General features: G+C 39.9%; 1 protein-coding gene across 1 annotated transcript in view; it reads left to right on the top strand.

Moving 5' to 3' along the window:
* The window catches only part of LOC132773271 (arf-GAP with SH3 domain, ANK repeat and PH domain-containing protein 1-like), a 47,891-nt gene that overhangs the window by 25,927 nt on the left and 6,054 nt on the right, over positions 1-15,910 (top strand). Inside the window, exons 18-25 of the mRNA XM_060772417.2 lie at positions 1,556-1,641; positions 3,697-3,812; positions 5,928-5,995; positions 7,177-7,278; positions 7,900-8,122; positions 10,635-10,796; positions 13,687-13,750; positions 14,553-14,599. Coding sequence (XP_060628400.2) covers positions 1,556-1,641; positions 3,697-3,812; positions 5,928-5,995; positions 7,177-7,278; positions 7,900-8,122; positions 10,635-10,796; positions 13,687-13,750; positions 14,553-14,599 — 868 coding nt within the window. The remainder of the gene's footprint in view (positions 1-1,555; positions 1,642-3,696; positions 3,813-5,927; positions 5,996-7,176; positions 7,279-7,899; positions 8,123-10,634; positions 10,797-13,686; positions 13,751-14,552; positions 14,600-15,910) is intronic.

The raw sequence follows: 15,910 nt of genomic DNA, 5'->3' as shown, positions 1-15,910 counted from the left end.
ATGCTAGGGAGAATAATTAACACTAAGTTGCAATTGTGTTTGACAGTTATTGCAAGTCCGTTAGCTTGTGTGACGAGGAACAGTAATTCCTTCTTTGCACTGAATTTCATGCCACATAAACCCAGTGATTAAGTTGTCTCTTTTTGGTAGCGAAGGCACATATATTTGAGCATCCTTTCCCCCTGCATTTATAATAAATACTAAGTAATGGGATTTGTACCATGGGCCAAATTATACTTCATGTGTAAATTATGTAATACTTTCCAGTTGATAGGTATTTTTAAATGCACAACACAAGCCTCTAAATCCAGAGTTGGGTAGAGATGTTTGCTTACAGTTGGATATCCTCAATCCATTATTCTGAAGTGGAAAGGAAAGAACACCATTTGAAGGAATGATTTTGAATGGACAAGCGATTGTCAGGGTGAAGCAACCATCCGCTACTCATAACTGTGCTAATGAAGAGAAAAGAATAATGCAGTTACCTCTTGCTTATAGTTTTAGTCCAGAATTCCTGCAAGGCATGGATGATAAAAAATAATAGTAAGGACCTGCAAAAGAGCCTACATACTCATATATAAGTCTAGAAATTTCAGTCCAAAAACACAAAAAACTAGGTCAAATTATCCATGAGTCAATGTGAGTACCGTGCCTTAATTCTTATCCAAGAATGAATAATAATAATAATGATAATGATAATGATAATAATTTATTTGCATTCTCCCCTATCTCCCTGAGGGGATTCAGGGCAGATTCCAGCATATGCAGACACAAAGGCAAGTATTCAGTGCCTAGAAACAATGAATAAGCTAAAGGCTTCCCCTTTCATCTCCAGCTCGGGATGGTGCTCATTTCAGTTTCTAAGTCAAAGAGCCTGTGTTGTTCATAGACACTTCCTAGGTCATGTGGATGTTATGACTGCATGGAGTGCTGTTTATCTTTCCACTGAGGTGATACCTATTGATCTATTCACATTTGTATGTTTTCAAACTGCTAGGTTGGCAGAAGCTGGGGCTAACAGCTGGAGCTCACCCCATCTGGCAGATTTGAACCGCCAGCCTTCCAGTCAGTCAGTTCAGCAGTCAGTGGTTAAATCTGTTGCACCACTATGGCCCCTTTTCTGAGTAGAGGGGCAAAATGCAAGCACTTAGTCCTTTCCAGGAGACCCTAAAAGAATCACTGACCACCTGCTCTCTTCTGTCCATGTCTCCTCTTCTGGCTTTTCTGAATGCCTGGGTGGGGAAATGGGAGTGGTAGTGAGGGGTAACTGGTCCCCTGAAGCAGCATCAGTGCTTTTCCCTTTTATGGAATGACCCCTGACTTCTGCATGAATCACAGCAAAATCCATAATTTTGGATCCAAAACCCTCTCTCAACTTGTACATGACTTTGACTTATACATGAATATATGCAGTAACTTGTCCACTGGAATGTTTGCTATTGGGTACTGGGATGAATCCTCATCCATAAGGGAATGATTCTGTGTCCACACTGATTTGCAAGGAAACATCAATATTTGTCAATACTCACTGAGTATGTTTGTTTCTTGTTTAAAGGAATCTGGGGAGACACTTCTTCATTTGGCGGTTTTAAGATGTGACCGAACCTCTTTGCATATTGTAGATTTTCTGGTACAGAACAGGTAAGTTGACTCCCACATGCCTATTTTATGGATTTAATGGGGCTGCATTTTATTTCTTTCTGTGGCTGAAACTTGTGGGCAAATGTTGAGTTCTAGACTGCTTTGAAACTTTCTTTATCTTACACAGAAAGGGTAGAAGTTCAGCATACTCCTTACATTTCCTTGGGGGAAGAAAAGCCTTCTGTGTAACCTGGAGGGAAAAAAACTTTAGTGGGAATTCAGAAAATCTTAAATCTTACTATGATATGATAGTTTGCCATTTTGTTTCATATACAAAAATGCACTCCCCACTGCAGAATGTCATTTAGTCTGTTTCTCCAAACTATTGAACTATCAATAACTATAAAGTAGCATTCCTGCACTGCATTCTAACACTTATGAATAGTTCACATGTGTATGCAATGTATATTACTTGATGAGATGCAGGAAAAGGTCTTCAAGTCATCTGCATCCTCCAAGAAGTCACTAGAGAGGTGAGCAGCCCTCTTTCCCATTTCTCCCTTGCTTTAGCAGCACATTGTGCTCAGTCCCACTTTGTACAGGAGGACACTCTGAAGCTTTCAGGTGCCTATGGAGAGGAGGACGAATAGGATTTCCCCCCCATGAATTTCCATGTTACATAATTTACCTTATGTCCAATCTACTGAGTTGAAATAATAGTAACAGATTGGCTTGTCTGGTATTTGTCTGTTATTTTGGCTCATTCATACACAAATTGTCAGTCATTTAGTGATGAATATGCATATTTGTACTTGCTTCTGGTTCAGGTTGAAAGTCGTTCCATATATATATAATATGCTGCTATCCTGATGCTCTAGCTTAGTCCCTAAAACTCTTAATGATGCGGATACAGTGAAATTATGATAGGATAAAGGTGTTTACATCCTGACATCCTGTCTCGCTTGTAGTTGCATTGCACTTGAATTGTGATTGGAGTGCATGTTTTCACTAATGGAAAAATCCATTAGTGTATCCACTATTGCCATTGTTTTATGGCTTTGTTGTGCTATAATTTCCTTCTTCTGCTGTCTTAATATTACGACACGTAGGAGGGTTTCATGAGCATGCCATACTTGCACTACCACACAGTTATGGCAAAGTAATATGAAAAGAAAAAGATTACACCAGCACTGAGTAGGGCAAACATGGCCAAAGAAATCAAGGCTGTGTGGAAGACTGGTGTGAAAGTGAATGCTCCATTAACCATCTGTTTCTGTCTGCTTAAATGACAACAGACCGGTGTGACAAAGTCCTTAACATGGTGGCAGTATCAATGTTGTGCTTTTCTTAAGAAAATAAAACTGACGTTCCATATTTTTCATGAAGATTGATTCCTTAGGCATAGACAGAGCTATAGCACCTGGATAGTTGAAGAAACAGTGGGAGTATGTATGCAATGAGAATTACGAAGTCATTAAGTCTGGTAGCTATACCTCCTCCATCTAACAGGAAAATTAGAAGTTGAAGAAAAGAGCAATGATACAGCTGTTGTAGTACAAGGTGTGGCAATAACAACAAGGCCCAAGTTTATCTTTCTTCTAAAAGTAAAGCAAAAGTAGCAATTATATGGATTATTTGGATCACTACTCTGAGGAATATAAATTGGTTATCTAAAAGGCACTGTATGTTGTGACACATTTGCATTTATGGTGAATCTTAATGTGAATGTGGTTGTGAACAATGTTGCAATTAACCATGTTGGTTGTAAAGGTAGGTAAAGGTTTTTCCCTGACATTAAGTCTAGTTGAGTCCGACTCTGGGGGTTGGTGCTCATCTCCATTTCCAAGCTGAAGAGCTGGCGTTGTCCGTAGACACCTCCAAAGTCATGTGGCCAGCATGACTGCATGGAGCACCATAATATCAATGTAGTATCAGCTAATTTATTGGATAGGAGTTGGCAATGTGTGGCCTTCCAGATGGTGTTAAATGGTTTTGGTTAACTACTATTGTACTTAAACAACAGTTGGCTACTCACATCTTGTCCACGACTGACCTATAGAAATGAAGGCTGCCTAAAATAGGTGTCTTCATAGCCAATATTTTTCTCTCATCTAGTGATAGCCTGGTGAAACAAACATCCAAAGGAAATACCCCACTTCATTACTGCAGCCTCCACAATAAACCTGAATGCATAAAGCTCCTCCTGCGTGCCAAAGCCAACATTGGAATCAGTAAGTAGTAACCATACAAACATTAGTGGTTTGAGATAAGAGAGGAAATACCTGATTACTTAAATTGTTATCTCTTAACTTTACATTATATCACAACTGTACCTTGTGTAACTTTTGATAATTTTCTTTTGATTCTCTGCCCCTGCCCCATACTTCAGTAGCAGTTTCTATTTCTGTAGCTTTCTTTTTTTTTTACTTAGCCATGGTAAGTTCAAAAATACTGTTGTGGTTAAAAACTATACTGCTTTATGGTGACATTTACAACATTTAATGGTTGTAAATGGCAGAGGGTTGGACTTGATGGCCCATGTGGTCCCTTCAACTCTTCAACTCTATGATTCTATACTTATGTGATTCTAAATGGTTCCAATGCAGGTACTCCATCAGGGATTATGTGCAATAGATATGGAATGGCCTGGACAATTGTTGGATTGTGTGACTTTAATATTTATATTGATATGTTTTTAATTCCATTTTAATTCCATTTTTAATGTTAAATGATGTTGTATTTTATGATTTAATTGATAATTGTATGTTATTACCATTATGTTTGGTTTCTGTATGTGAGTCATTAAAGTTTGCCATAATCATGTTGGAAACCGCTTTTAGTCCCCTGCTGGGATGAGAAAATAAATATACAAGTGAAGTAAATAAATAAACAATAAATATTTAATTTTATTGTGCTCATGGTATAATGAGATTTCACAGTGAGCTCTGTCCAAAGGAGTAACCGAGCAGAAAAAGAGAGGTAACGTTGTAGTATTGGCTTTCATGAACTGTGATCCACTTGTTCAAAGGTACAAAATACTATCCAGAATGTCATACAACACACATTAAGTGGTAGGATTGTAGACACTGAGTTCAAAGAGAAATCATTGTCACCTTTTGCATTTAAATTGTGGCCTATTGGGACTGAAATGTCCTTCCCCTCTTTTTCTATGTTACTTCCTCCCTCTCTGGAGAAGTTGCAAGGAGACAATGGTTTGATTTTCAGTTAACTGAATTATATCTGAACAGTGTATAATCTCAGCTAAGATTTGTTTGAAACAAGCTGTTTCTATAGCCCACAGTTCAAAGTTTATTTGTTTCCAACTAAACATACATAATGTCACTCCTTGCAGAATGTAGCTAGTAACTTAAACCACTCACAAAGTTCTCTTAGGAATTGGCTTTATTACTCAGATTTCCACAGTCCAAGAAAAAGTCGCCAATGGCGTTCTCACCAAAACCACTTCTTTTCCTACTATGCTCAGTATTCTGCCCTATTCCCTTATAACTATTTTCCCATGGGAAAAAGTTAGTCCATCCAACTGCTCTGTGCTCCGACCGTTCCACCAGTGCCTCTGCTGACCTCAAGATGTCACAGAGAAGATTTATGGTGAACTTCTGAGACAGAAGAAATCACCTCCTGGCACATAAGTTTAATACAATGTGTTGTATTCAAATTACAAAGCAAAACAGTGTTTAATTAAAATTAGAAGGGAAATCTTCCTGCCTCTTCTTGTGGAGGAAGAAGAGAAAGCATATGAACTTGGTGCAGCTGGTGGTGTGGTAAGGTTCAACTCCTTTTTGCAGTGAACTGAGAATTATCATAACAACACCAAGCACAGCCATTTTCTGCATTTTACCCACTTGTGTTACCACAATATATTTGCCATTGTCATTCTCTTTAGGCTGAGAGAGTGTGACTTGCCCAAGGCCACCCAGTGGGTTCCCATGGCTGTGATTACCTCCCAAAACATATTTGTTCTTCACCTGGATCTAATCTGAACCTTGAAAAGTTTACCATATAATCAAAATTGGATAGTTGGCAAGATGTTTTGGTCTGAGTGCTAGATTAGGTAGGACTTAGGAGACCAGAATTTGAATTCGCACTCTGCCACGGAAAGCTCTGGGCAACTTTGGCCACTTCACACTTTTTCAGTCTTAGAAGAAGACCATGGTAACTCACCTCTGATTAACAGCTTTCCAGGAAAACCCTATACTCATAAGATGGAGTTAACTTGAAGTCTCATAATGAGAATAAATCAAAATGGACTATAATGTTGAAGTCAAAGTTGCTAACAGTTTCCATCATCATTAATCTTATGGTGACATCTCTCATTTCCCCCATAGCCAATGAAGACGGAGAGACAGCCCTCGATGTTGCTAGGCGAATGAATCATGCTGTGTGTGAGGATCTGGTAAGAAGCAGGATACACACCTCCGCTTTCTGATCTTGAAGCAGTGGCATAAATCAGTTTTTTCAACATATCACTACTGGAGCACATTATCCGCCCTCCCTCTTTCTCTGTTTTTTTGTTCATGCATGTTCAGTAAGAGTCTGGAAGCAGCAGCTGTTTACCTTGCCTCTTGTAGGCAGGCACATGTGGCAACAATAGGATTTGATCAACCTTTATTCTATGGTTTACTGTAGGAAGCTTGCTGCAACCAAACACCAAAGGTGTGTACTTCTCCAGCCCTCCTTCAGCTGTCTCATGATGCCAACTCTGCTTAAAAAACAACAACAAAAAAACACCTCCCAGCTAGATACAGAAAAAGAAGGATTGGGGGGTGGGCATGAGAAGACTTTGCAAAAAGGAACTTGTTTGTGGATACATTGTTACCTGGAGTATGTCTGCAGTTGCCTTTTTAGAGATTCTGATTACTGGAAAATTATTTTGGCCCATGGTATAAATTCATTTTATACTGTTCCTTATGAAACCAGATTTTCAAATTTATGTGACACTTTAAACTATATACTGCAAATGTTCCCCAGAGTGTGACCACTACTGCTGCAGTCAACATAGACTATGGTTTTAATGTACTGTTATGTTGTTAGATAGCTCTGATAAAAACTAACATCATATCCTACTTCTCCACTCCCAAGAAACAAGGAGAAGCCTTGGAAAATTTAAAAGTTTATTTTAAATGTTGAGACATTGCATGGTTTCTGCATTGCAAGACCTCAAACAATAAGACACAAATTTATATAATTATGGAAATGACAAAAACTGAACTGCATGCACTGGATATTGAAACCCAATTTATGAGGTACATGAGAGTGCAATTTTTTGTTGTACATTTGTTTAGCTCCATCGTATTAGGTAGCTTGCCTTGGGCCAGGCCTATAGGAAACACTTTAAATTCATAAATATTTAATGATTGGCCTTGAATATAACGAGCACTACTTTTGCCATCAATCTGCTATTTATGGTGCTGGCCTTATAGCTCCAGAGATCTCTTCTCATTGTCTTTTGGTTCTTCCTGTTTCCTCACTGGAAGTCCTGAGCACAGAAAGAAAACAGTTATTACACCACCACTCCTTGGTTTGGAACTTGCCATACAAATCTCAAACAAAGGCTGGGTGTTTTCTGTATTCTAGCTGGCACAAAATGATCACTTCAATATGCGGGCGCATGTGGAATATGACTGGCGACTCGGCCAAGAGGACATGTTTGAAAGTGATGATGACCTGGACGAGAAGGTAAGATCCCACTTATTTTGATCTTTTGTTGCAAAGGTTAGAGTTTGCTCACAATGTTCCAGTTCTTAGCTATACTTAATAGAATTAGCAAAGACTTTCCAACAGATTGTTGATCCCTTGAAATTGGGCATATGCTATGGTAGGTTTAATAATAATAATAATAATAATAATAATAACAACAACAACAACAACAACAACTTTATTTATACCCCCCACCACCTCCCCAAGGGACTCAGAGCGGCTTACATGAGGCCAAGCCCAACAGTACAGTATAGGTTTTATATTGCAATTGTATGTCTATTTGCTCTGATAGTTACCAAATGGTAATCTTGTCAGAATTATAGAATCAAACCAGTGGGTTTCTGTACCAGAGCAGGGATTCTAACTGTGGTTTCCAGGTGTTCCAGCCCACTCAAATCACACTCTATACCTTCATATTACAACCCTCAAGTACATAATAATTGCAGGTACCCTTATAATAAGTTACTTTCTGGCTCTGAATAGAATACTGAATTAGCTGGTGCATTGATCTGATCCAGCCATGTCATTTTCTTCTCTAGGTAGTTTTTCAAGCTATTAACCAAATGTCCCAATTTTCTGTTGACATTGTCTTCATTTCAGCTCAGTCCTGTGAAAAAGGATCACTTTCATCGTCCTCAAAGCTGCTACAATTTACCTGGAGCAGCATCTCAGTCATGGAAAAATCCAGCAAACTTTTCAAAGGGAGCCAGTCCAGCTTCTCAGGACAAATACCATGACTTATATGCCGTACCACATGTCTCTAAGTCCTCTCCAGTTTCTCCCTCCACTGGTCCACCACTGCCACCACGTAACATACCCAGAGGTTAGAAAATCCTTTCAATGTACCATTCCATCACTTCACAATCCCATCATGCGAATTCTTCCCTTCTGAAATTGTATTTGTTCTCCAAGTACTGCTTGTTCTCCAAGTACTGTCAGTTGCAGTCCATTTTAATAATGAAGTGTTTGCAGTATATGCTAAGTGTATACTCTGCCGTTGTTCTGAGTTGGCAGGGACAGTCCCAATTAAATCTGCTGGCTGACTTCTTCGGTAATGCTAAAAATGTTCTAGTCTCTCTTTTTCATCCACCTTTTTCATTTCTCCTGGCTTTAATTGCTGCAGAATGAATTCAGATTCCAAAACTACAGTGAGCCCTCCACATTTGTGGGTTGAACTTTCCTAGATTTGATTATTTGCAGATTTGATTTAATAGGATCTCTCTACTCATCTCTAGTTTCTCCAGGGCAATTGTACAGTCCAGTTCTGCCTTGGATAGCCTTGGCATTTCTATAGACATGTCCTCTTAGGTGAAAAAAAAGTTTTTCCACTTTTGCTGGGGTCCTGCATGCTTAATCCTTGCATTCAACTTCACAGTGGAGAGAAGGCTGCAGACTCCTGCCTTTTCCAGTATACCATACATATACATATAAAACTAATATACGTATTTTTGTGTGTGTGTCAGGAATGACTTGAGTTAACTGCAAGTCGCTTCTGATGTGAGGGAATTGGCCATCTGCAAGAACATTGCCCAGGGAATGCCTGGATGTTTTACCACCCTGTGTGAGGCTTCTCTCATATACCAGTCAGCAGACCTGTTATCGCAAGGGTTTAACCCAGGCATGGGCAAACTTCGGCCCCCAGGTGGCTGGGATTTCTGAACTTCAACTCCCACAATTCCTAACAGCTGGTGAGCTGGCTGGGATTTCTGGGAGTTGAAGTCCAAAACACCTGGAAGGCTGAAGTTTGCCCATGCCTGGTTTAACCCATTGTGCCACCGGGAGCTCCTAATATACATATGAAATATCTGGGTTAAAATATGATACTGCATGCATAATGGCAACCTCTTAATTCCAGCCTATTGGTTTTCTAGCATCTTCAGTTTCTGTATTGGTTGTATTTGACTTGAGGGGAAAAGACATAAACACAGGGACCCTAAATCGAAACCAAAACTTAGATAAGCATAGCAATGGAAAATATAATGTTTGAATGAGCTCAAGGGGCCATCTAGTCAAGACCTGCCATACAGGAATCTATGTCTAAATAGAATCATAAAGTGTTTAATAAAACAAAACATTGCTCACTGTTTACTCCTCTCAGATGAGAATTCAATTACTGAATTATTTCTGATAAAGAAACATCTTGAGACTTTAAGACTTCGAGATTTTCTTCTTCTTGGCAATTTCATATTTGCAATGAAATTGGGTTGTCAAGCCTGAAATACGAGAATCCTAACTTAAGACCTAGAGACGACCCCTTGTGATGTTCCAGTGAGAGATCATGTTGCCATTACAAGATGATGGTACAATAGGCAGACCCGAATGATGTTATTAAGCATCAAACAAAGTTGTACAAAGTGTGCCATTCAAACCAAATCTAACAATTAGGAAAATATTTACACATGCAGTTTTCAGGGCACTACTCTCACCCTAAGATTCCTCCTTCTCCTCAGTTTGAGGAATGGAGAATAGGGAACAAACCCAGAGACCCACTAACATCACAAGATGAAATAAGCACTAACTGTATTTTTAAAATGTTTTTATTAAGTTTCAGCAAAAATAATAATAAAAAGAATACATCTTCAAAAAGAAAAAGAACATACTTAAACCAAACAACCATAACATAATCCAATTAAATAATAAAAACACAGACACTACTTCAGTGTCTTGTCTGGACTTCCTTCCCTTTGAGGAAGAGGTTCTTCCTTAATCTTCTTGTGTTCCATTTGCTGAAAAGAAAACTTAAATGCTTAATTATTATTTTTGTTCACAGTGACCACTACTGCTTCCTTATTCCCTCTAACTTCAAAGCTTTTAAGACTTTGAGGCCTTCTTTTTATATAGTTATTCATTGTGTGGAGCCCCCAGTGGCGCAGCAGGTTAAACTACTGAACTTGCTGACTGAAAGGCCAGTGGTTTAAATCTGGGGAGTGGGGTGAGCTCCCACTGTTAGCCCCAACTTCTGCCAACCTAACAGTTTGAAAACATACAAATGTGAGTAGATCAATAGGTACTGCTTCTGCAGGAAGGTCACGCTGTTCTATGCAGTCATGCTGGCCACATGACCTTGGAGGTGTCTATGGACAACGCTGGCTCTTTAGCTTAGAAATGGAGATGAGTACCACCCCCAGAGTTGGGCATGACTAGACTTAATGTCAAGGGGAAACCTTTACCTTTTCCTTTACTCATTATTCCCATAAATTCACTTTAATTTAGATTGATTTAATTACTATCAGAAATAAGAACCCTGGTAATGACACCACCATTCTGTTCGTTGTCTCTGTTCATGAATTCTATCAGTTTAACAAATGTGGTATTATTAAATCTATTTTTTTCAGCTCCCAGTTTCCCTCCTCCACCACCCCCATCCAAACGGTCTGCCTTCCTTGAAGGCACAACAGCTAGAAAGATCCTGCCTCCACCTCTAACAATTCGGCATAAGCGAACTTCCTCGGAGCCTTCCCCCTGCACACCATTGAATCTCAGCAGCCCAACTGAAGGTAAGAGAACTCATTTCCTCAGTTGGGGTCCAGGCCATACTGCATTGAATGATCCTTAATGTGAAGTGTCAGATAAAGCTTCTTTATACAGTTGCAGTCTTCTTTATTATATGGTTTTCCAACATTCATACCATTTCTGTGTTTACTCCATGGGTGGGCCACCTTTGGCCCTCTAAATCAGGACTTCTTAAACTTTTCCCACTCACAACCTTTTTCTGTCTGAATTTTTTTTACATGATCCTGGTTTTATCGGCATATAAAACAGATATAAATCCAAACATTTACTGATAATAAGTCAAGCCTTTCTAAACAGGCCGCTTTTCCTTTTTTGTGGAGTGTTACTGAAGCATTTTCTGCAGAGTCCACTGTAAACACTGCATGTTGTCGCTAAGAGATTTGTGCAAATGGGTGGCATTCAGAAATCTTTTAGTGTTTCCAAATTTTCCGTGACCCAAACATTGAGCTGAGGGGACTGCATTTGGGACTGGGAACCCACAGTTTAGGAAGCAGTGCTCTAGAACAGTGGTTCCCAACCTGTGATCCATGGACCACCAGTGGTCCCCAAGAACTAAAACATGGTCCACAGCCACACCATTACTATATGGTGGCAACGAGAGAAACTGGTCTCACAAAACTCTCTTATAGGGCCAAGGCAATGGGGATATTGGGAAGGGAGAGGCTAACTAACCACAAAAGGCATAACAACAAGCCTCCTGCTACTTCTCCTCCTCCCTCCCCCTGAGCGGAGCTGTTCCTTGTAGTGTCTGGAAGTATGGATGTCTTTGTGTTTTCGTTTTTATGTCTGTTCCTGGGGTTATTTGGGGGTGCTGATTCAGAAAATTGCATTGGATAGACCACATCAGTTCTAGATTATTAAATATGGTTTTCTGTGAGTGAGCAGATGGCGACTACTGGATGGTATATGTTCTGTATCAGAAACTCAAGCTGATGTGGTCTATCTAGTGCAGTTTTCTGAATCAGCACCTCAAATAACCAAACTAAATCTATAGTTGACCAAAAACTGATTCATAACCATTTTGGTACCAATGTAGGAAAGCGGTCTCTGGGCAAAGCAGTCCCTGGGCAAAGTGGTCAAAAAAAGTTGGGACCCACTGCTCTAGAAGTCGTTAAACAATTCATATCTTCTTGCCATATCAGCCATACTGAAGGCAAAGGGCCACTTGCTCTTGAGTCCAAATTTTTGTTCCTGTTAAAATATCTGGTTATTCAGTTAAATAGCTTTCAAGTCTATAAATTTCCATTGTACTTACCCAACCATGTCTCATATTATGAGTACAACTGTAACTAATTATGGACATGTCACTTTTCTGGGGTAAAACCCTGCAGTTCCTCTAGAAAATTCAGTAACTTTGAAATGATGCTATATTGAAGATGAAACAAGCTTGTTTTTTGCTACTCCAAAGACAAGGTCATGGTGCAGTAGAGTTAAACAACAGGAAAAGAGATTCCACCTAAATATTAGTAAGAACTTCCTGGTGGCAAGAGCTGTTCAACAGTGTGATGAAGTCTCTTTCTCCGAATGCTTTTAGGCAGAGACTGGATGTCCATCTGTCAGGGTTACATTGATTGTGTTTTCCTGCATGCCACTGGGTTGGATTTTGTGGCCTGTGCTGTCTCCAACTCTTATGAGTTTATGATTCACGACAGTTTGGCAATGAAGACCTAGGATCTATGTGCTCCATTTGAGCAAAAATCACTTATGCACACAAATATTGTTTCCCACACATTGTTTGTGTGGGAAGGAATTTAAGAGAGCTTTTGATTAACTTACTTTTGCACATAAGCTGAGCCAGAATGTGATGAGTCACAAATCCCAATTTACCAAATCATTTCTAAGTTCAGTTCACCACACTGAACTCTTTGCACAGAGACTATTTTCTTTTTTTTAAAAATGCCATGTGTATCAGCCACGTGTGTGCATTTGCCTTCAATGTTGACTTATAGAGTTCTGTTATTTCACATACTGAAGAAATACAGAACTGATTCTTTTTCTGTGATACATAGTCACAGGATCTCAGAGGTATTGCTAAGTGACTCAGAATGGAGAAGGAAGATGTGTACATAGAATCACAGAGTTGGAAGAGACCTCATGAGCCATCGAGTCCAACCCCCTGCCAAGAAGCAGGAAAATCTCATTCAAAGCACCCCCAACAGGTGGCCATTCAGTTTCTGTTTAAAAGCCTTCAAAGAAGAAGCCTTCACCACGCTCCTGGGAAAAGAGTTCCACTGCTGAACAGCTCTCGCCATTAGGAAGTTCTTTCTTGTGTTCAGGTGGAATCTCCTTTCCTGTAGTTTGAAGCCATTGCTTTGCGTCCTAGTCTCCAGGGCATCAGAAAACAATCCTGCTCCCTCCTCTGTATGACTTCCCCTCACATACTGTCTATAATTGTTGTGAGGAGCAAATAATCTGGATTCTGTTAGATGTATAACAAAGTTTAGTACTTGAAGAGCAAGGATTAGTTAGTTGGAGTGACCCAAACTGTCCTCCCCTCTTGTCCAGCTCTCCTTACCTCTGTGATGTAAACAGATGCTCTTGTGAATACTCTTATCCCCCAACTCTTAGGTAGATTAGTTTAGCAGCCTGTGTAATTTGATTTGTAATTTGACTTGATTGGATTTGTGAATATTTGGCCATGATTTAAGCATTTCTTGGCTTAACCCTCATACTGAAGAATTTCCAAAATTTTGTGTGTGTGTGACTCATAAGATATGGATGGTAACCAAAAAGTTACAATCAAAAATGGAATTCATTACGGCTTTAAAATGTCTCTCCAAAATGATTGCTCCTTCATGAATTTTTAGACAGAATAATCTGATTCGATTCCTGCTTATGAATAAAACAAAAAGCTTTGTCTTTGCTTTCCATTAGACTCTAAGTCTTTCTCCCTTCCAAGACGCTGCTCTCCAGAAGGAGCCTCTCCTAGGAGCTTGAAGTAAGAATATAATACATTTGTCTGTGATGTATTGCTTTGTGCCAGGTGTTGCTATTCTGCTCTTTGTTTTGAACCAGAGTGGGCTCTTTGTCTATAAATCTTGCTCAAATGCAGATAATATATATGCTCATTTAGGAGGCTTAGATACATCCTTGTGAAAATTAGTGCTTGGTGTCTACAAGCGTTTGGTTCCAGAAACCAGTACAGATAGGAAAAATGCAGCAGCTGGAGACAAGCCCCATGAATTCTTTGAGGTCCCCACCCTCAAGGAGTAGATCAGTCCCCTGCTTTGGCCTGCAGCACTACTGCTGGAGACTGCAAGTATAGTACTGTATGTAGTATGCTACATCTATTGTGTAGACTGTGCATTGTATTGTCAAAGGCTTTCATGGCCGGAATCACTGGGGTGTTATGTGGTTTCAGGGCTGTATGGCCATGTTTTAGCAGCATTTCCTTCTGATGTTTTGCTTGCAACAGTGCTTGTCATCTTCAGGGGATCCTGCATCTTCAGAGGAGCCACAGATACATGCAAAACATCAGGAGAAAATGCTGCTAGAACATGGCCATACAGCCCAGAAACCACACGACACCTCGCTTTGTGTTGTGTACAGGACTATGGTCTGAATCCATGTTTGGTTGAATCCACAGATCCCACACCCACAGATACAGTGGACATTCTGTAGTGTGCTTGTAACTCCCTAGTCAGCTGGTATATATCAGTTGGTAAATGTTATTCATAAATCTCCAAGAGGGAATATGCAATCTTTTAAGTTGAATGAATGTTCCTTGTTGTTTCCTTCAGCTCTGGATCTTCTGAAACCCAAGAGGAAGAGGATTCCTGGCAGCCAGGTAAGATTGTTTCCACTAAAGTTACTATTCAGTTGTAGCTGGGATTCTACATAATACCGTGAGTGCATGAAGGAAACACTTGTATTGTAGGGAAGCTACTTTTTTGATAGTTGTCAGAATTGCTCCTTTTTCTTGCTGGAAAAAAATGCTGTTTGAATTTTAGTCATATGATTGTCATGAACCCATGATATTACCAGTGACTAGAAGTGGCACAGCTCCTTTCATAATAGTTTAAAAGGTTTTTTTGGTGTGTGTGTCTGTGTTGAGGCCAAGCATTATTCTGTTTCACAATTTAATTGTAGGGCTGCTCATCTAGCCCTGTATGAACTAGATCAATGATCAGTCAGACTAATGGCCTATCTTTCCCAGCATCTTGGGTGGTCAGCAAGATGCCTGGAGGAAGTCCAATAACTCATTATCTTCTGTTTGTTCTCAAGCAACTATGGCTGGGCTTCCAATCTGGCAAAGTGAGTGATCGAGCTATCAGACCCAGAATCACTCACTATGAGGAGTCTACAAAGTCAAGCACTGGAAACGGCATATGTTTTCCAAGAGCACCTGGTCTGCCCACATTTTCAGGTTTAGACCGTTCTATGGAGAACAGCATTAGTTGCTTTGTATGGCTGGCATTACTTTCCACAGAAGATGGGAAACAGTGACAAGAAAAACTGACAAGGAGAGAAAGTGGGTTGCTGTGAGTTCCAGAAGCATTCTCTCCTGATGTTGCTCCCACATCTATGGCAGGCATCCTCAGAGGTTGTGAGGTCTGTTGGAAAGTGGGCAAGTGGGATTTATATATCTGTGGAATGTCCAGGGTGGGAGAAAGAACTCTTGTCTGCTTGAGGCAGGTGTGAATGTTGCAATTGGCCACCTTGATTAGTATTTAATGGCATTGTAGCATCAAAGCCTGGCTGATTGCTGGGGATCCTTTGTTGGGAGGTATTAGCTGGCCCTGATTAATTCTTGTATGGAATTCCCCTCTGTTTTTTTTAGTGTTTTTAGCTGGCCCTGATTAATTCTTGTATGGAATTCCCCTCTGTTTTTTTAGTGTTGCTCTTTATTTGCTATCCTAATTTTAGAGTTTTTTTAAAATTCTGGTAGCCAGATTTTGTTCATTTTCATGGTTTCCTTCTTTCTATTCAAAGGAGAGAAAGGTTAGACAATAAGAGGGAGGTGGGGTGCAGGGAAAGGAAGACTTAGTAGTCAAAAGAAGACAGCAAGTGAGGCATGAAGGGGAGAAGAGCCTATGAGGCCAGAAGAGAATAACCTGAAAGTGTGGAATGGGAGAAGTAGTGATTATGGGCAGTGTCT

This window comes from Anolis sagrei, chromosome 4 (genome assembly GCF_037176765.1).
Source record: "Anolis sagrei isolate rAnoSag1 chromosome 4, rAnoSag1.mat, whole genome shotgun sequence".
NCBI lineage: Eukaryota > Metazoa > Chordata > Lepidosauria > Squamata > Dactyloidae > Anolis > Anolis sagrei.
This window is presented reverse-complemented; position numbering and strand designations above follow the sequence as displayed.